Source organism: Chiloscyllium plagiosum, unplaced genomic scaffold (genome assembly GCF_037043375.1).
Source record: "Chiloscyllium plagiosum isolate Xiang-an unplaced genomic scaffold, Cpla_swu_hap1 HiC_scaffold_26, whole genome shotgun sequence".
NCBI classification, from domain to species: Eukaryota; Metazoa; Chordata; class Chondrichthyes; order Orectolobiformes; family Hemiscylliidae; genus Chiloscyllium; species Chiloscyllium plagiosum.
Genome location: NW_028270164.1, coordinates 41,833,311 through 41,853,414, shown reverse-complemented (window position 1 = coordinate 41,853,414; position 20,104 = coordinate 41,833,311). Strand labels below are relative to the sequence as shown.

General features: G+C 41.9%; 1 protein-coding gene across 1 annotated transcript in view; it reads left to right on the top strand.

Moving 5' to 3' along the window:
• Positions 1-20,104, top strand: part of LOC122563262 (signal peptide, CUB and EGF-like domain-containing protein 3) — a 367,101-nt gene that overhangs the window by 220,196 nt on the left and 126,801 nt on the right. Inside the window, exon 5 of the mRNA XM_043716904.2 lies at positions 17,560-17,685. Within this exon, the coding sequence (XP_043572839.1) occupies positions 17,560-17,685 (126 nt within the window). The remainder of the gene's footprint in view (positions 1-17,559; positions 17,686-20,104) is intronic.

The following is a 20,104-nucleotide window of genomic DNA, read 5'->3' as shown; positions in this document are numbered from 1 at the left end:
TGTATGTGGCTTTACTAAAGTGTCCTAACTTTGCTTTTCCATTAGATTTTTCATTCTAGGATTTGGGATATGTCTCTTTATCACTTTAGTTCTGGTTTGGCAATGTCCTTAGGTGGAACCTTATCAGGTTCTGAGCGATGTTGGTTATAGCGACTTGTAGAATCAGTTGAGATCTTCAGTGAGGCCCATTCTCAATATTGAGATCATCTTATTGTGTCTTGTTTGCTTTGCTCAACAGTGTGGTGAGATTTTCACAAGACAGGGGTGAGTTCATTATCACTTGTTAACAGTTACAGGTTGCGATCTTACCAAACTCACCACACAAACTAGCCATTGGGAAAACTCAACCTAGAAACCAGAGCGGGTTCAGCTCTCTGCTTGCTCCAAAGGACACAGGGCACCAACATCTCAGCCATATTCCATGGGCAATGGCCTCACACACCCCACATCCATGGACCTTGGCATCTGACATGTACCAGCCCTTATGAACCCTCATGGCACATCTCTGATCTACCAACAGGGCACTCCTGCTCTTCAAAGCTGCTGCACCTTAGGCTCCACCAGCAATTACCATTGTATAGTCGGTTCTGCTATAACACACGTTTCTAATGCAAGTTGGCTTTAATGTGATTGAAGAATTTGGACTATTATTTGGAGAACGTGAACTTTCCTTACATGAATTGGCTATAACACGATTCCAGTCCCATTGTTTAAATGGTGCTACTATTATGCGATTTTATGGGATCACACAGAATGGAACTATTGTATTGCATCAGAACAGACTGTAATGCTAATTGAGATGCTGCATTTTGGGAAAGCAAATCTTTGCAGGACTTATACACTTAATGGTAAGGTCCTAGGGAGTGGTTGCTGAATAAAGAGACCTTGGAGTGCAGGTTCATAGCTCCTTGAAAATAGAGTCGCAAGTAGATAGGATAGTGAAGAAGGAGTTTGGTATGTTTTACATTATTGGTCAGAGTATTGAGTATAGGAGTTGGGAGGTCATGTTGCAGCTGTGCAGGATGTTGGTTCAACTACTTCTGGAATATTGCATGCAATTCTGGTCTCCTTCCTATCGGAAAGATGTTGTGAAACTTGAAAGGGTTCAGAAAAGATTTACAAGGATTGGAGGATTTGTGCTACAGGGAGAGGCTGAACAGATGGGGGCTGTTTTCCCTGGAGCGTCAGAGGCTGAGGAGTGACCTGATAGAGGTTTACAAAATCACGAGGGGCTGCTCACCACATTGTATGAGCAATCATTGACTCTTTCACTGACTATTCTTTTGTATGAGGCTGTCTGCATGTTTGCTCACCATTCAATAGGTTTGCAGCCACAATCCTCTTTCAGGGAAGGGATTTACAGCACCCATTTAGATTAGATTAGATTACTTACAGTGTGGAAACAGGCCCTTCGGCCCAACAAGTCCACACCGACCTGCCGAAGCGCAACCCACCCATACCCCTACATTTACCCCTTTAACCTAACACTACGGGCAATTTAGCATGGCCAATTAACCTGACCCGCACATCTTTGTGACTGTGGGAGGAAACCGGAGCACCCGGAGGAAACCCACGCAGACACGGGGAGAATGTGCAAACTCCACACAGTCAGTCGCCTGAGTCGGGAATTGAACCCGGGTCTCTGGCGCTGTGAGGCAGCAGTGCTAACCACTGCGCCACCGTGCCGCCTAGTGGGTTAGAGGAAAACTTGTTAATCTAATGACAAGAAGCACTTGTTTTAAATGAGACGTAGTTTATTGCTAATGTGCAAGTTCCATTGATATGGGGAAGACAAGGATGCTCCCTGTTACTCCTTTGAGATCTAAGTTGTTTTTCCACCAAGTACATTTAACGTCAGCTTAGTGGATAGAACTTAAGGCAATCCTTCATGTTAAACCTCTGGACCCTTACACCCTAATGTAATTGCTGAATTGATGTTGAAAATTAGCCAGGCAGATCAGGCTGGAAGGGCATGAATCACGGACACTGAGTGAGAGTTCACGCAAACAAAGAATCAGAAACAGAACTTGAATGCCCTCAGTTATCAATTGTAGACGAGACCCCTTTCTACTCTATCCAGCATGTATCTTACTTCCTGCTAAAAAGAAGATGCTGTGATTTTGTCAGTTTCTTGTACTTATAATTGTTGCCAACCCTGAAATTGAACTGCCAGACTTCAAACTGTGGTGCTGTTGAGTGGAGACACCACTTGTTTAAAATAAATGGGTTACCTCTCTACTGACGCAAACAGGAGAAGGTTCTTCAGACAGATACAATGGCACTACAAAGTGCCTTGTTCCTCACTCACTTCTTTCAGCACGCTACCTTTAATCTGTGTTCCAGCATTGACAAGTGAAGAATAGTGGTGAAATTAGCAAGGAAATGAAGGTGACAGTAGCTAGAGTAAAGTTAAAAATAATTTGTATTTTATATGGTGCCTACAACTGAGGATAACATAGCAAAGCACTTAATAGAAATGTAATAAGTGTGATTAGATCAAAGCAGGTAAGAAGAAGGCATGACTACAAAACTTGCTCAGGTAGGTACGTTTTGACGAGAATGTTGCAGAGCAGTGAGGAAATTGCACAACTTTGCACCGAGATGGTTAGAAGAACTATTATAAATGATAGGGATAAGGTTGGGAATTGTGTTTTAGAAGAATTCTTAATTTTAGATGTGAGGAAGCTAGGGGAGGTTACTGAAACAGAGAAGAGAGAGACCATTTTGCAGAAGATTATTTGGTGAGACAGGATTGATAGGATTCTAAGGTCTAATACTACCAGTGGCATTGGTCAGAAATAGGGATTGAATTGGTGGTGCGGGTATGCATGGTGGAGTTGAAAACAATGGCTTCAGCTTTCCCACAATTTCACCAAAAAAACTTGCACTCATCGCATTTTGGATGTCAGCAGCCTGAGAACACAGGAACAGTGAGATATCAAAAGAGTTAGAGGAAAGGTAGGGCAATCTGTTAGCAGGATGCAAATGGAATCCTATCTGACATCTTTATATGACATTACAGAGGGGCAGCACTTCAATGTATATACAGAAAGGAGAAGGTTAATTCCTTAGGAGATTGCAAAGGTAATGACATGGGAGTGGGAAGACACGTTATTGATGGAAATTATAGTAATTTATATGATTCTAATGTATAAAACTTCCATTGAAGTACTTCAGTCTTACAAACAATGAAGTGTTTCAATTGATTCTATTGAAGAATAAGATTTTCCTATTTAATGTGATTTACTATGAGCATAATGGTCTATATTGAACCATTTAAAGAATTTTAAAATTATAAATAATTGCATTTCATTGTTTAAGATTGCATGTAATGTTGGTGATTTTTGCCTTTTGATTTGGCCTGATAAATACATTTTTAACAGGTCAGTGGCAAAGAGTTTCAAAAAGAAATGATCCAAACAAAACACCCATTTTATTATGAATCTTTTTATTGCCCTCAAGGGGCACATTATGTCTTTCCTGACTCCCTGCCAGCAGTTTTCCATTTGATGGATACATATTGTCTAAAGACAACTCCACAGCTATGGACTTCAGAATTCCCAACAATTATTTCTGACATGAGTGTGTGGAGATGTGGAAATGACAAATAATAATCCACCTAAATTCAGGCAGGTCAGTTCGAAGAGACAGCGGTGTTACTCGAACTGCAGTGCCCTGTTATGAACATTGGACAAGAGCTGAGACTCGCATTTGACTCACTTCCTAGTTTCAGCACTGCAACCAGTTCTCTCTTTGTATCAGGCAAACAGTGAAGGTAATCCAGATTATACTCTATTATAGACAGATTGAACACTTATTTCTGAACAAAAACAGAAAATGTGATGATGAGAAGAACATTAATTCTCACAAAAAAACATAGAAGAAACGTGCTCAACACTCATTCTTTAAATCAAAATGTTTTGGGATGTGGGTGACATTGGAAAGGCCACATTTATTATTTATTCCCAATTACGACATCAAGTTGATCATGGACCTGCTATTTGAGCTGCTGCCTTCTGTATGATGATGGTGCTCCCACAATCTCCCACATTGAGTGGGCAATTCACAAAGTATTGACACAGCGACCATGAAGAAACAAAAATATTTCCAAATCAGAATGGTGTATGAGTGGAGAGGAATGGGTGAGACTCAAGAGACATTGAAAAATATAGGATTCTTTTAATGGATCAGCCTTTCCATTCCAGAACTATGTTGTAAAATTTAATCTCCTGTATCTCTCTAACATAGGGTATAGCAGGTTAATGAACTTAATCAGTCGCAGGGGAACAAAAAATGCCTGGTTCTTTTCCCTCCTAAGTACCCCCATCTTGAATCAATGAGCTCTCTACTGTAATAACTGAGAGACCAGATATTTTTGTTCCACCATCTGTTTCCAAAAAGACATTTAAACCAAAACAAGCTGAAATAATTTGTGAGATGAATCATTAACCCAATACCACAGAACTCCTTCCAAAGTTGAAAACATACATACACACCCCTCCCCCCGCAATATAAAATATATAGGAAGTGGGAATCTGCCAAGAGCAACTCTTTAACCATTATTAAAAAAAAAACACACGCTTCAAACACTATTCCGAAAACCTTTTACATTACTAAACCTATTAGAATTTCTGCACCTCAGTGCAGCGTTACAGCAATATTAAAATGAAGTTATAGAAAGCTGTTTTGGTGTTAATTGAGATGAATTGGTGTTGGCTTCACTTGAAGCTGAATGGTCTATGATGAAAGGGCATGATGTTGCAGCAGCTAGATGGTTGAGCCCTTCTCTCCAGCCACAGCATTTCTCCAAGATTGGCTTGTGTGCACAAATTATCTAGTCATACAGCATTGAAGCAGACCCTTCAGTCAAACTAGTCCATGCCGACCATGTTCCCAAACTAAGCTAGTTCCACTTGCCTATCTTTGGCCTGTATCAGCTGCACCCTAGTTGAAAGTGTTTTAAGTGTTTTAAAATATCAAGCTAAACCCCGCACTGCATCAATCCTGACCACTTCCTGTTTTAGTGACCGCATGATGGGTAAAGATGGCAGCCAACTCACTTACAGAAGGTGACCTGGCCGTTTGACTATTGCTGTGAGGTTGGGTGTCTCCAATTTAACCTGTTTTTCTGGTTAAATTCTGACGGGCTGAGATTCCCATGTCTTGGAAAGCTTTACAATCAAAATGAGCTGAGGGCTGCTTTGTGGAAATGGTAGGTACTTTCACAGCAGTGCTCAAGGAGAAACAGGAATAAGAACAACAACAGACCTACCCTCCCTTGTCCCAATCTCCCACAGCATCCAGTGCTGGATGTCTGGGTTTCCTTGATAATACTGCTCCCTACCATCCACTGAACTCCCGCCCAACACAGCTCTCCGTTTGGAGAGAAATGTCAGGGCAGACTGCAATCCCAGTGGCAGGTAGGGAGCCAGACGCTGACACTTTTCATGAGAAACGTTATTCTGTCACACAGGAAAAAGACTTCAGGGATAAGGCAGTGCAAACAAGGTTCATATCTGACATCACAATGCGGGATCTTCCTGTGTGTTATTGTTGGTACAAATCCCATTGCCTGTGTGGACTTGGAATCCTGTTTTCTGCTTCAAGGACAGGGCAGCCTGGCAGTTTCAAGCATTTTAGCCAGAGTTTCAATTCCGTATCCATATACACTGTATTCCTTGCACCGAAGACTGACCATTCGTATAAAGATGAATTGAAAGCACAATCTAATTGCTGAGACAGTGGCTCTCTGCACACAATAAAAGCTTGCATTCTTAAAATGACTGCTATCATTTATTGATTATAAAAAAAGTTCCCATGTGGTTTATGCTAGAATAGGGGACTATGAACTGGTTGCAGAACAACACTTTCAGCCACCTCTCGACCTTTTATGATCCCTGCTGTTCATTATTTCTCTTCCCATCGTGCAGTGAATCTGTCAAAAACCAACATTTGCCTGCTCGTCATTGGCAGATTTTTCTGACATCTTTCCCTTGAGTCTTCTTTCATCCCTATACTGAATATGATGTAAACATTTTGTATTTTCTGGACATGCAAGGAATTTTAATGTAAACTTTCAAGATATTCTTCATTTTTCTCCCCGCGAGCATGCTCAGCTGTGAAGGTCTATGCAAATATTTGTAAGAAGCTCCAGATATCATGGAGCATTGAAGTGGCATTGAGCCAGTAACATTTCATGGCACAGAGTGCAGGGCAACCCTGCTCTATCAGAAATTGCAGTGCTCTGCAGTTAGTTCAGACCAGCATTTGCAGGGTTAAGCAGCATGCGTAATATTTGCAGGGTTGCATCAATGTGCAATACTATAAGGGTTAATTCAGTTCAGTAAATTAGCAAGATTAATTATGCCCCAAGTACTCAGAGTTAAATCAGAACCAATACTTGAAGATTACACCAGAGATGGTTTTGGGAAAGGATTACACATAGAATCTCTACAGTGTGGGAACAGGCCATTCAGCCCATTGAGTACACCAACGCTCCATACAGCATTCCACTCAGCCCACCTACCCTATAACCCAATGGCTAATCCATCTAACCTGCACATTACAGACAATTTAGCATGGCCAGTGCACCTAACGTATATATCTTTGGACTGTCATTGGAAACCAGAATACGCAGCAGAAACCCACACACACACCTACACACATGGAAAATGTGAAAACTCCAAGGGTGAAGTTGAATCCTGCCACTGTGAGGCAGCAGTACGAACCACTGAAAAGCTGCTTTGCCATCCTAGCCTGACTTGTCTCTCTCAAACGCTGACTGAACCACTATATTTTCAGCGTTTTCGGTTTCCCTTTCAGATTTTGCATATTTGTATTTATTATGTTTTACTTAAATTAGAGCAATGGCTGGATTCCTTCATTTTCTTCTCCTGAAATCCTGCATGGCTATTGTTAATGTTTGTACAAGAAAAAATATAGAGGAATGATATAATGCCAAATTTCACATTTGAACTTTTGTCTGTCAACCTGTGTAAATAGTTTTCATCTGTGTATTATGTAATGTGACCTTGTGAAGCATTGAGTTTGAAATGCTGTAATAAATTAGCCTTCAAGGCTGAAAATGACATTGATAAATGTTTAAAATGAACTCTCCCTTTTGGAAAAAAAGTGACTGTTTCTTTCCTGGTCACATATTCAGTACAACATGTAGCTGTGATGGACAGAAAATCAGCATTTAGAAAGTACAATGTTATCACATCTGGCCTTCACTTTTAGAGACAAATGACTTTGGTTAAAATACAAGCACTTGGATCTCCCTCTCTTTGCGTCAGGGAGTGAAAGTTCCACCTGAAACCAGTCCAGTGGTGCATTGCATATAAAATACATTATAAAAATATCGCCAGTGCTCTTTCCTCTTGGTTGGAAACAATTTTTTGACGTCTTGTGAAGCTACTCTATTTTGTTAAATACTGAGGTGATGTAAATAAGGTCTAGAAAAACATTGTTATATTAATATTTAGAAAAGGATGTGAAAAGGTGCTTTGTGCTGAGCAGTGAAACAGTTGTTTCTCAGTGTGTCAGTGCGCTGACCTGACATTTAGTGCCTGACAGTGGTGCTTGCAGTGTGAAGTCTGACAAGTTCACATCTGTGCCAACTGCCTGTTGCAGGGTTTGCTGACACTAACCTAGAAACAGTGCTGGAGGGACTTTGAAGAGAAAGCTATTCCCCTGGTCTTACTGCTCTTCTCCTTGGTGATTGAAGTACCAGTGAAAGGAGATGCTGGCAAGTACGCTTGCCAAGTTTCTGTCTCCCATCCCATATGTATATGACTACAATGTGACACTTGAATGGAGGACTGGATAGTCAGCCTGGTGATAGAAGCATCTGTCCTGAATCACATTGCGTATGCAGCCGTACCCATTCAAGCAATGGGCAAGTAGTTTATCTTATTCCTGACTTTAGCCTCGCGGATAGTAGGAAGATTCTGAGAATTCAAGAGGTGAACCACTAGCACGGTGGTTCAGTGGTTAGCACTGCTGCCTCAGTGCCAGGTACCCGGGTTTGATTCCTGCCTGGGTTGACTGTCTGTATGGAGTTTGCACATTCTCCCCGTGTCTGCATGGATTTCCTCCAACAATCCAAAGGTGTGCAGGTCAGGTGAATTGACCATGCTAAATTGCCCATAGTGTTAGGTGCATTAATCAGGGGTAAATATAGGGGAATGGGTCTAGGTGGATTACTCTTCGGAGGTCAGTGTGGATTTGTTGGACTAAAGGGCCTATTTCCATACTGTAGGGAATCTAATCTAGTCATCACTTAGCCCTGTTCTTGTAACCAAGATAATGACCTGACGAGTCCAATTCAGCTTCTAATTAGTAGGGTGTCACTAGGCATCATGGGTAGGTGTTTCAGTGATATTGGCACTGTTGAATGGTAGGGGTAAGCACTTGGGAATTTCCCTTATTTGAGATGGTTACTTGTGGGCTAACTGGTATTTGTCACTTGTCAGCTCAAGCCTAGATGTTGTGCAGGTCCTGTTGTAGGTTGTATGGATTGTTCTATTATCTGAGGAATTGTGGATGGAGCTGAACCCTATCAAGTCATTAGAACCACTTCTGACCTTACAATGAAGAGAAGGTCATAAATAGACTATACAAAAAAAAGGTCATGAACGGACCACATAAAGATGCTTGGACCAAGGACATTTCTCCTGATGGCCTGAAATAATGGTATTGAACATCATCCTTGCTGGTAGATATTATTGCAGCCACTGGAAGTTTTTCCACTTCACTCCCACTTTTACAAAAGTGCCTTGGTGACACACAGGCAGATCAAAAACAATGAAAGGAAGACTGCCAAATAAAAAACAGATTATGTGAAGCTGCATGTCTCATTGCTTTAGTGATGTGTAGTTATTGTTATAATATAGGAAAGATGCAGAATGTGAAAAAAAATCAAGTCTGTGAGGAGTCTGGAGCCAAGAAGTTCCATTGAAATCCAAATTGAGCAGTGATAGTTATGGTGTTACTTGATGGAACTATTAATGATTTTTTTATATCACTTACTGATGAATGGAAGGAAATTGGTACCATATGACACTAATTGACAGTTAGATTTTTGGAGAGGCAATTACACCATGCTTAGACAATTTTAAATATCGTCTGACAGTGCCAAAGGAACTTGCAAACACTTTAGCCTTGTCCAATGCATGGCTGCTGGGGCTCCTCTGTTAGTTGCCCCATTGTCCACCGCCATTCTTGATTGGATACTGACAGTCCACAGAACCTTGTGTGAATCTGTCAGTTTTGGGACCATTTAACTGTATACCTTTATCCTGCTGTGTTGTTAATGAAGATGTGGTTAGAACGATATTGTAACTTCACTGGGATATCATTTTAATGCTTCTCTGACATTCTTTCTTTAACCACGTTTGGTCTTGTGAATGAGTGACGGTGATGAATGTGTGAGAGGATTCCCGCATGAATCAGTCCCATCTCACAACTCTTCATTAAAAGACTGACCAAACTTGGGCAGCAGAAGTACATTCGAGCCACATCTTATTGAAAGCTCCCACACTGGGTAGATTCAGATCCTTTATATCCCATGGTATTTCCTCCAAATGGTGCTCAACATAATTCACTTGTTGAGAAGAGGCAGTAAGTGGGATGCAGCAGCAAGTTTCCATGACCTTGGAGGAGGTCGAGAGAGGAGTCAGGTATCAATGTTGAGTACTCCCAGGGTCAATCATTCACCACTTCTACTGTTCTCCTATTTCTAATAACTTAATCTTGCTCATAGGACAGGACTATAAGACCATAGGGACTTTAGAAAGTCATGGGTGGCAATTATTTTACATAGACAGTGGTTCACATGAGCAATGAACTTCCTGGGAAAGTGGCAGATGTGGGCACAATTAGAACATTTAAAAGACACTTAGATATGAACATGAATTAGAAATGTTTGAAGGGATATGGGCCAGGAGCAGATAGGTGGAACCAGTTTAGTTAGGGATTATGTTTGGCACAGACTGATTGGACTGAAGGGTCTGTTTCCGTGCTGTATGACTCTATAACAGAGATGAAATGAAGTTGAATGTAGGCTACAAATTAAATAGATTTACTGGGGTTATTATATTATAGGATTGACACGTTCCATCCTGTTAATAACACAGACTCCAAACCTTGGCTTTTTTTTATTCCCCCCATTGGTTGCTTCTTCAGGTGTGAGAGATGTTGAATCATGTCACCTCCTTTGGCCACCAAGTGTTTCATACTTGGGAGGAGTCTTTCCTATCACATAATGTGTTATGCTGTGATAAATGCCCAAAGATCCAATAAATAGTTAGAACACTTTGGAAACTGAGCTTTACAGATAACTGGGCAGTGAACTGGATTAGAGCTGAAAAATGTGTTGCTGGAAAAGCGCAGCAAGTCAGGCAGCATCAAAGGAGAAGGAGAATCGACGTTTCGGGCATAAGCCCTTCTTCAGGAATGAGGAGGGTGTGCCAAGCAGGCTAAGATAAAAGGTAGGGAGGAGGGACTTGGGGGAGGGGCGTTGGGAATGCGATAGGTGGAAGGAGGTTAAGGTGAGTGTGATAGGCCGGAGAGGGGGTGGGGGCGGAGAGATCGGGAAGAAGATTGCAGGTCAAAAAGGTGGTGCTGAGTCCGAAGGTTGGGACTGAGAAAAGGTGGGGGGAGGGGAAATCTACAAGGGATGAATGCAGATTTCTCCAGCTTCCTCATTTCCCCTTCCCCCACCTTTTCTCAGTACCAACCCTCAGACTCAGCACCTCCTTCTTGACCTGTAATCTTCTCCCCGACCTCTCCGCTCCCACCCTCTCTCCGGCCTATCACCCTCACCTTAACCTCCTTCCACCTATCGCATTCCCAACGCCCCTCCCCCAAGTCCCTCCTCCCTACCTTTTATCTTAGCCTGCTTGGCACACCCTCCTCATTCCTGAAGAAGGGCTTATGCCCGAAACGTCGATTCTCCTGCTCCTCGGATGCTGCCTGACCTGCTGCGCTTTTCCAGCAACACATTTTTCAGCTCTGATCTCCAGCATCTGCAGTCCTCACTTTCTCCTGGGTGAACTGGATTAACCAGTAGTCTTCCACTTCTGAGACCTGAGTTCACATCCAGTCTAAAACTGATGCACTGAATTTCTCCCCAATCAAAGAAGCTGCAGGGTAACTGATGTGGGCAATAGGAAAATTGTTACTTGCACTTTGAGGTTGGACTGAGGCATGTTGTTGGACAGGTTAGAGGGTGTTTTAGAGTATGACGAACTTCAGTCTCCCCACGTCATCATCCATCACTTTGATAGTGGTCACTAGAAATTAGAATAAAATAAAAATGAAGCATGTGAAATGGCCTCTGTGAATGCTGGTGGCTTGAGTATGTTCTGGAGGCATGGGATTAATGGCTATCGGGATAGGTATAGACCAAGCTGATGAAATGCAGATAGGATTCCTGTGCCTCTGGAATGTTTGTCTGGAGGTTAATGAACCGGCACCAAAACTGGAGACATGACAATGGATTAATATTCTGGAGTTCTGCTTGATTCTCTTTACATAAGCCCACTCTTAATGTAACAATCATTAAATGTATGATGTTAAAGATTACAAAAGGAGTATGTTTAAGTGGAGATGCATGGCTAATTTTATTCTATAATTTGTGATTTTTTAAGAAAACTTCTTAAGGAATTATTTCAAGGAAGGCATGAGGGCGTGTAGCAGGATTTATTTTTCTTGGAGAAGAGAGAGGGGAGAAGGAGAAGCCTCTGTCCTTACATGAACTGCAGATTCTTTAGAACAGAGAATCCCCAGAGAATAGACTATTTAGGAGGTGTTCATGTTCAGTGCAGGATAATACCTTCGAAAGTGTAACAGGGTCTTCTCCATGAACAGTAGCCATTGGCAGTCAATTATCTCTTTCGATCGAGGAGCTTGCTCTAGTTTATTGCACCCTTAAAAATATTTGATCAATTAGCAGTAGGACATTTCCAGGCTTTATTTCCCCACTTTCCGAGGCCTTTACAGATTGAATTAAAACACTTACTCATCTTTTGGGCTCAGTTCTGAATAAGCATTTGAGTAAATTAACCTGTGTTTTTTGCTCTGCAGCTGCTGACAGACTTGTTGTGTGTTTGCAGCATTGTTGGTGTTTGTCGAATTCTGCGCGGTATTTATGTCTACTCAGATGTGGGGTGCTGCAGATCCCAGCTCATAATTAGTAAGGTGATCAGTATCAGCAAAAAAAAGGATGAATATTTGGCTGTGACCATTTATGGGCGGTCTTAACCCATTGTTTGCTCACAGCAGTGCCAGTCTACCTTCCTCCATTTTAAATGCTGATTAAATTGCTATGTATTCCCAGCATTTTCTGTCTTCTCTGGGATCGACCAAGGGAGCAAGTCTATTAAGGAGATGAGATAGCTCTTCAAAGCAAGGAATGGCCTGTTTCTGTGCTCTAAGATTCTTTGACTTCCAGACTTTATTAATTCTGCAACATCTAATGCAATCCTGATTGCTTTTCAAAACAAACTGTTCAATTTAGGTTTAGGAAATAAAAAAATTGAATGAGTTTTGAAACAGACATATAATGTCTTTAATCGAATAATCTTTGAAGTCTATACGTTTAGATAACTGGAGAGCAGAAGTTAGCGGCAGTCACCCAGAGAAATGCGTTGAGGTTGAGAATGACATGGAGACTTGATTGTTTATGACTGCAGCTCTCAGAGCTCTGTAGATGCAGATCTGTACCAGCTGCTCGTACACTGAGCTGAAGTTTATTTGAGAATTCTTTAAGACTGAGAATTTATCGGGTCCTAAAAAACAGATAAAAGGACAAGACAATGCTGTCGGGATCCTAACTGATAACCTTCCATAGAATTCAACAACAAAGGCTTACATTTATATTGCATTTAATGTAACATAACATCCCAAAGGATGTGTGAAATACAACAGAACATTGAGAATGGAGGAAAAAGGATTAAGGAAGGTGACTGAAAGCCAGATTTATAGGCTTTTGGAAGAAGCGAGCAGAGAAAAAGAGATACAAAGGCAAAAAGAGCGTAAATAGAATGAGAATTCAGAGACAATTGCTGACAGTTCTGCAACTAAAAATGGAACCAGTTGAAGGTGACGTGTAAAACAGAAACATAAGCTAAACAGCTAAAGAATGGAGGCTTAAGTGAAGTATCTGCAACAGGGAGGGCCGTAACGTTGATGCATCTACAAGTGAGAAATTTGAACTGAAAGCAGACTGAAATCCAGTGAAGGGTAGAGGCAGAACATTGCAGAGTCTTGGAAAGAGAAGTTTTTGATGATTGGAATTATATACTGTTTCAAGCCTAAGAGCCTAACAAGGGAGAGCTTTTTTTTTCTTTATTCTTTCAAGGCATGTCGCTGTCAAGGCCAGAATTTATTGCCCATGTTTAATTGGCCTTGAGCAGGCTGGCTCATTTTGGAGGGCAGTTAAGAGTTAACCACATTTCTGTGGGTCTGGAGTCACATGTAGGATAGATGAGCTAAGGATGGCAGATTTCCTTCTGCAAAGGACATTTGTGAAGCAGATGGGATTTTACCACAGTTTTCATGATCATCACTAAGGACTGGTCTTACAGTTTCAAACATTTAAATTAGTTGAATTTAACTTCCACCTGCTACCATTGGGGTACCATATCTGTGTCCCAATGGCTTAACCTGTGCCTAGTGAAGGGCTTATGCCCAAAACGTCGACTCACCTGCTCCTCGGATGCTGCCTGACCTGCTGTGCTTTTCCAGCACCATACTTTTCGCCTCTGTGTTATGACTCTAGTGACCTTATAAATTTGTCACCACCTCCCCATTTGAGTAAATATATCTGAATATGGCAAGGTGTGTAGGGATGACACATTATTGGAATTGGTAAATGTTGTGCTGGTTGTGCTTCCAACCCCATCAGGACACCTACACCTGCATGTTGCCAATACTGCGTACAAACAGTTATTGAGTCATAGGCAAGTGTATCACTGGCGCAGCCACTAACCCACCCTGTCCTATCACTTCAATGTTCTTACAGATATTTCCCTGGCTGTGCCATCACCCATTGGACAATATTTATATCCTGCAGTTCCCTGCCGATGTATAATGCCTTTTAAATGCTTCGGAGACATTGAGTTATCCTGTGTATAACATCAATGTAACCTAGATTAACTGAAACAAACTGAACAATATTCCTGTGTTAGGTGGTGACAACCTGTGGAGGATTTTAACTTTGTCCTTCTTTTAAGGGGAGCAGTAAATATCACTTTATCCCCTCTATTTTCCTCTTGTAATGACATTATCTCTTCCTCCTCCTCCTCCCATCGGTCTGGATTTTGGCCAAAGTGGGATGACTAAGGAGCCCTTTTCAAAAAAAACCCAATTCCAGGGTTCTCAATCCAAATCCCAGTCTTTTTGATTTTCAGGAGTATCCTTTAAGGATGCAGGCTGGTTCAGGTCATGAACCTGTATTCAGCATTCCCAACCTGCATTGCAGATTAGGCATTGCCTAGTCCTCCACAAGTGTCATGGAGTCAGACCAACTTGTTGAAGGGTTGTGGCTTATAGCATATCAGAAGTGAAATGTAACTTCAAAAGGTTCTTCTTGCGCACCCATGCAGGGGTATGACATAAACAACCCCCACGACTCCTCTTGCCCACCTTCCCATGTCTGCATGGTAAGTAATGATTCACATGAACATTCACCTCTGTACACTGTTTAGAGACAGTGACCCCCTAAACTGACCATATGGTGTGGAGCTGAAAATGTGTTGCTGGAAAAGCGCAGCAGGTCAGGCAGCATCCAGGGAACAGGAGAATCGACGTTTCGGGCATAAGCCCTTCCTGAAGAAGCTGCCTGACCTGCTGCGCTTTTCCAGCAACACATTTTCAGCTCTGATCTCCAGCATCTGCAGACCTCACTTTCTTCCCATATGGTGTGGAGAGCAATCATTCTGAAAAATTTCCACTTGGATTTTAAAAATGTTAATTTGGTAAAAATCTGGAAAAAAGAGTTGGCCCAGTAGTGAGCATATAATCACCACTGGATGTTGTAAAAGCCCTTCTGGTACAGTAATGTCCTTTAGGGAAGGAAATCTGCCATCCTTACCTGGTCTGACCCACAGAGCCACAGCAGTGGTTGGCCTTTCACTGTTCTCTGTACAATAAATGCTGATCTAGCTGGCAACACTCACATCCAATGAATAAAAAAAGTCAAATTTGAAGTAATTTTTTTACTGTGAGAAAGTATTTTCACAGAAGATTGTACAGAATAATTATATATTGGTCATAATTTTATTTCAGCGCTCTATATGAAGCGTTCAATTTTCCAACTCTAATATGAATCTCCGTATACTCTATCTTTGGGATACATGTCGGGGCCACTTAGTTATATCGCACTGTGCCTCTTAATTAAGGTTGCAGAGGCCCACAAGGGGTAAAATTTTAGCAGGAAATGGTTCCTATAGAAAGTACTTAACATTCCACCAATAAGTTGTCATTTTAAACTTAACTTGGGAATTGACATTTTCAGGTTTCTGACTTGTTTAAAGTTTCTCTTTTCAATTCTGGTGATCTTACCAACACACTGGTGTCACAGTAGCTATTGTTAATCAGGAACCAATATTAACAGCTCAATTAAAACTAAAACTGGATAATATTAAACACTCATTGCAAGCCAGCTTCAAAATGTCTGGCCCAATCACAGGATAACAAAGTGAAGAGTAAGGTAACCTGAAATTTTATAGTCTGTTTCCTGAGTGATGATTGTATTATAATGGAATAAAATTGGTGTTTAATGTAAGCAACGAAATTTACTTCAGTTTTTCTTTAATGCAGTTCTGCATATTAAATTGCAGAACCAACAAAGTAATGGTATAAACCTGCAGCCAATAGTTACTAAAATATACAATTATTTATCTTTGTAGATTTTTCTCAAAGGTATTTCGATCCTTGCTATACCTTCCCATGGCAGCCATCATTTCTGTGTGATAGGACTTCAGTTACCTCCTTGTGTCCCTTCTGTGGCCTGCCCATGTTTCTGGGAGGCATGTGGTACATTGAGATCTATAATAGATTCACCTCAAGAAGCCATTGGAAATATGGAAGCCGAGGGAACAAAGTTGAAAATGTTCCCAATGGCTCAGGCAACACCCTGAAACAAACTGAACGTTTCGCGTCAACAGCCTTAAATTTTACCTCTGTGTTCTGCTGAAAGGTCATTGACCAAAAGCATTAATTCTGTTTTTTCTCAAGTGATCTTGACTGACCTGCTGAATATGTCCAGCGTTGGTACGGTTTTGCTTTGTGAAAGCTGGGAGCTCAATTTATTTTGGAATCCTGGAAAGAATATCACAGCTTCACACTGAATGAGGGCTCAATAAATTTTATTTTTCACATACCTTGTACAAATTGGGCTCTGTAGTCATAGAATCCCTACATTGCAGAAGCAGGCCTTCAGCCATCGAGTTCATACCAACCCTCCGAAGAGCATCCCATCCAGACCCATCCCCCTACCTTCTAACTCTGCATTTCCCATGGCTAATCCACAGAACCTGCACATCCCTGGACACTATGGGCAATTTAGTGTGGCCAATCCACCTGACCTGCATACCTTTGGACTGCCGCAGGTTATGTGAATTGGCCACGCTAAATTGCCGGTAGTGATAGGGGAATGGGTATTGGTGGGTTGCTCTTCGGAGGGTTGGTGTGGATTTGTTGGGCCGAAGGGCCTGTTTCCACACTGTAAATAATCTAATCTAAAATAATCTAATCTAATCTGCACATCTTTGGACTGTGGGAGGAAACCCACATAGACAAAGCAACCAGAGCACCCAGAGGAGACTCACACAGACACGGGAAGAATGTGCAAACTCCACACAGACGGTTGCCTGAGGCTGGAATCGAGGCAGCAGTGCTTACCATTGAGCCACCGTGCTGCCTGTCATGGATTCCAGTGCCAGGCCTTTCCTTCGGTCATTGTGCCACCTCATCATATCTGGTATAAAACACTCCCAAAACTTTTCCCATCCAATGCTTAGTCAATGGAATCGTCACCCAGCTCACTAACTTGTTAACTAGTTCTTTCAAAATAGCAGAAAGGCTCTGATTTCTACGTCCAGTAATGTTTGACAATGTCACATTGCACATTTGACACCACTGCAAATTCAGCCCAATGAAGAATGCGCATTTACATAGAACATAGAACATTACAGCTCAGTACAGGCCTTTCGGCCCTCGTTGTTGCACCGACCAGTCATACCAATCTGAAGCCCATCTAACCTACACTATTCCATGTACGTCCAGAACATTTGGATGAGACATTGTGGACTATTGAACATTTTGTGGAACCTGGTCTCAGAAAGGTGATGATTGGTGGAGAAACACTTGTGAGAAAAAGATAAAAGCAATGTCAAGAAAAGAACCAAGGGAATTTGTACATTGATTGGTATTGGTCTGTAGTGTTCCTCTTTGCTGTGCTCAATTTTGATTCCTTGATGCAATGCCATTTAAACTGTACTATAATGAGACTGTTATTTAATCGACTCTTTCTCTTCATGATCTTCTTTGCAGAAGGAATGAACTGTATGAATAAAAACCATGGATGTGCTCACATCTGCCGAGAAACTCCGAAGGGTGGAATAGCCTGTGAGTGCAGACCCGGATTTGAACTCACAAAGAACCAACGGGACTGCAAGTGTAAGTCTAAATGTATATCTGTGTCTTATCTCGCCAGTATTAAAGCTGGTGTGTTATTGAAGATATTATCTTGGAAGGGGTTTGTGTAGCTTGAAGGTAACTCTATAAGCTGTTATTTTTAAACTTTTGTTCATAGAATTCCTAAAGTTTGGAAGCAGGCTATTCAGCCCATACCAACCCTGCAAAGAGCATCCCACTCACAGCCTAACCCTGCATTTTCCACAGCCAATCCACCTTCCCGCCTCAGGCGACTGCCTGTGTGGAGTTTGCACATTCTCCCCATGTCTGTGTGGGTTTCCTCCGGGAGCTCCGGTTTCCTCCCACAGTCCAAAAATGTGCAGGTTAAGTGAATTGGCCATGCTAAATTGCCCGTAGTGATAGGGGAATGGGTATGGGTGGGTTGCTCTTCAGAGGGTTGGTGTGGACTTGTTGGGCCGAAGGGCCTGTTTCCACACTGTAAATAATCTAATCTACAATAATCTAATCTAATCTGCACATTTTTGGACTGTGGGAGGAAACCCACATAGACAAAGGGAGAACTAGCAAACTCTACACAGACAGTCACCTGAGGCTGGAATTGAACCCGGGTCCCTGGCACTGTGAGGCAGCAGTGCTAACCAGTGATCCACCATACATCCACGTGGCTGATTGTGGCTGATGGTGGCTGATCTGCTAACATGAGGGATGAGTCTCCCTGAATTGTAATCAGCCTCACAAATGGAATTAAAAATACATTTGAAGGGTCTCACTATGGTTCAGTCAGTAGAGTTTTGAGAAATAAGGCCCCACAAGTGGAGGGTAGTGGGGGGAGCATGTTGTCAGAGAGAACAGTGACTTGCAATTGATGCTGCCGCAGGTCCAGGCCGGCAATAACCAGGATTTGCTCTTATCATTGCATTCCAGCCAATTTGACTGCTCTGGAATTGCCTGTTGAGGGCCTGGTAAAGATCAGAACTCAGTTATAATGCTTTTAGCCTTTTAATAGTCTAGAGGTGCTTTGACAAAGCTCACATGAATTTGGTCAATATGTCAGCACATTCAAAGGAGGAGAGAAGAAAGTTGTGGTGGATGGAATAAATATAAGGATATCAAGAAAATAAAGCATATTCCTGACAGGGTTGTGTTCGAAACCCTATTTATCAAGCTTTCTGGAAAAGGAGAGGGGCCCAACTGAGTCTGGGATACCTGAAGCAATTCTAATTCAATAAAATTAAACCTACAATGCAATCAATCAATCCATCAGTCACTGGAATGTTTCTAGATGTAAAGGATTAAAAGGACCAAATACAAGAATTTGACTTGTATTTCCTTGAGGTTAGAATGTTTGGGGTGATCTATTCATGGTGTTTAACTGATTCAGGGTTTGATTTTAAGCTCTTTCTCTGATGAAGGAATCAGAATATAAACTTCGAATTGGGCCATTTTGGTGGAATATGGATATACTTTTCCATTTAAAGAGAAGTACAGATCCAGAGGTCTCTTCCTCAAAAGTTGGTGGAGATGATAGATGATCGAGCTGAATTCTATTCTCTTGCTTATCTCCAATTTTTACCAAGCTAAGCTCTGGAATTCCCTCCCTGATTCTCCCGACCGATGTCTGCCTTTCTGTTCTCCTTGAGCATTCTCCTCCAAAATTATCTTCTTGATCAAGCTTTTTGAGTATTTGTCCTAATATCTATTTGAGTGGTTCACTGCCTGATTTTGTTCAATGACAATCCTGTGAAGCCGCTTGAGAAATTTTACAAAGTTAAAGGCACTATAAAAATACAAGGGTTCTGGGTGTAATGACATTTTAAGTCACTACATCAGAGATCAGATCAGTTTTACTTCATGTGAAACCGAGGAAAGCGATGGGACCAGACAGAGTACCAAGCCATGCACTCAGAGCGTGCGCAGATCAACTGGCAGTCTTCTCGGACATCATCAACTTCTCCCCGCAGCAGGCCACAGTCCCTGCCTGTTTCAAGAGGGCCAACATCATCCCTGTGCCTAAGAAGGCTCATGCAGCATGTCTCAATGACTACTGCCCGGTGGCCCTAACTTCGGTGGTCATGAAGTGCTTTGAAAGGCTGGTCTTTGCATTAATCAACTCCAGCCTCCCCACTACTTTTGACCCACTTCAATTTGCCTATCAGACCAACAGATCCACGTCAGATGCCATATTATTTGCCCTTCACTCCTCACTAGAGCATCTTGACACCCAAGAACAGCTACATAAGAATCCTACTTATTGACTACAGTTCAGCCTTCAACAATATTATCCCCTCGAGACTGATGACTAAACTTAATGATCTTGGACTAAGCCCCACCCTCTGCAACTGGATCCTCAATTTCCTTACCCACAGGCCACAATCAGTGGAGATTGGGGACAATATTTCATCCTCACTCACACTCAACACTGGACCCCCCCCCCCCCCCC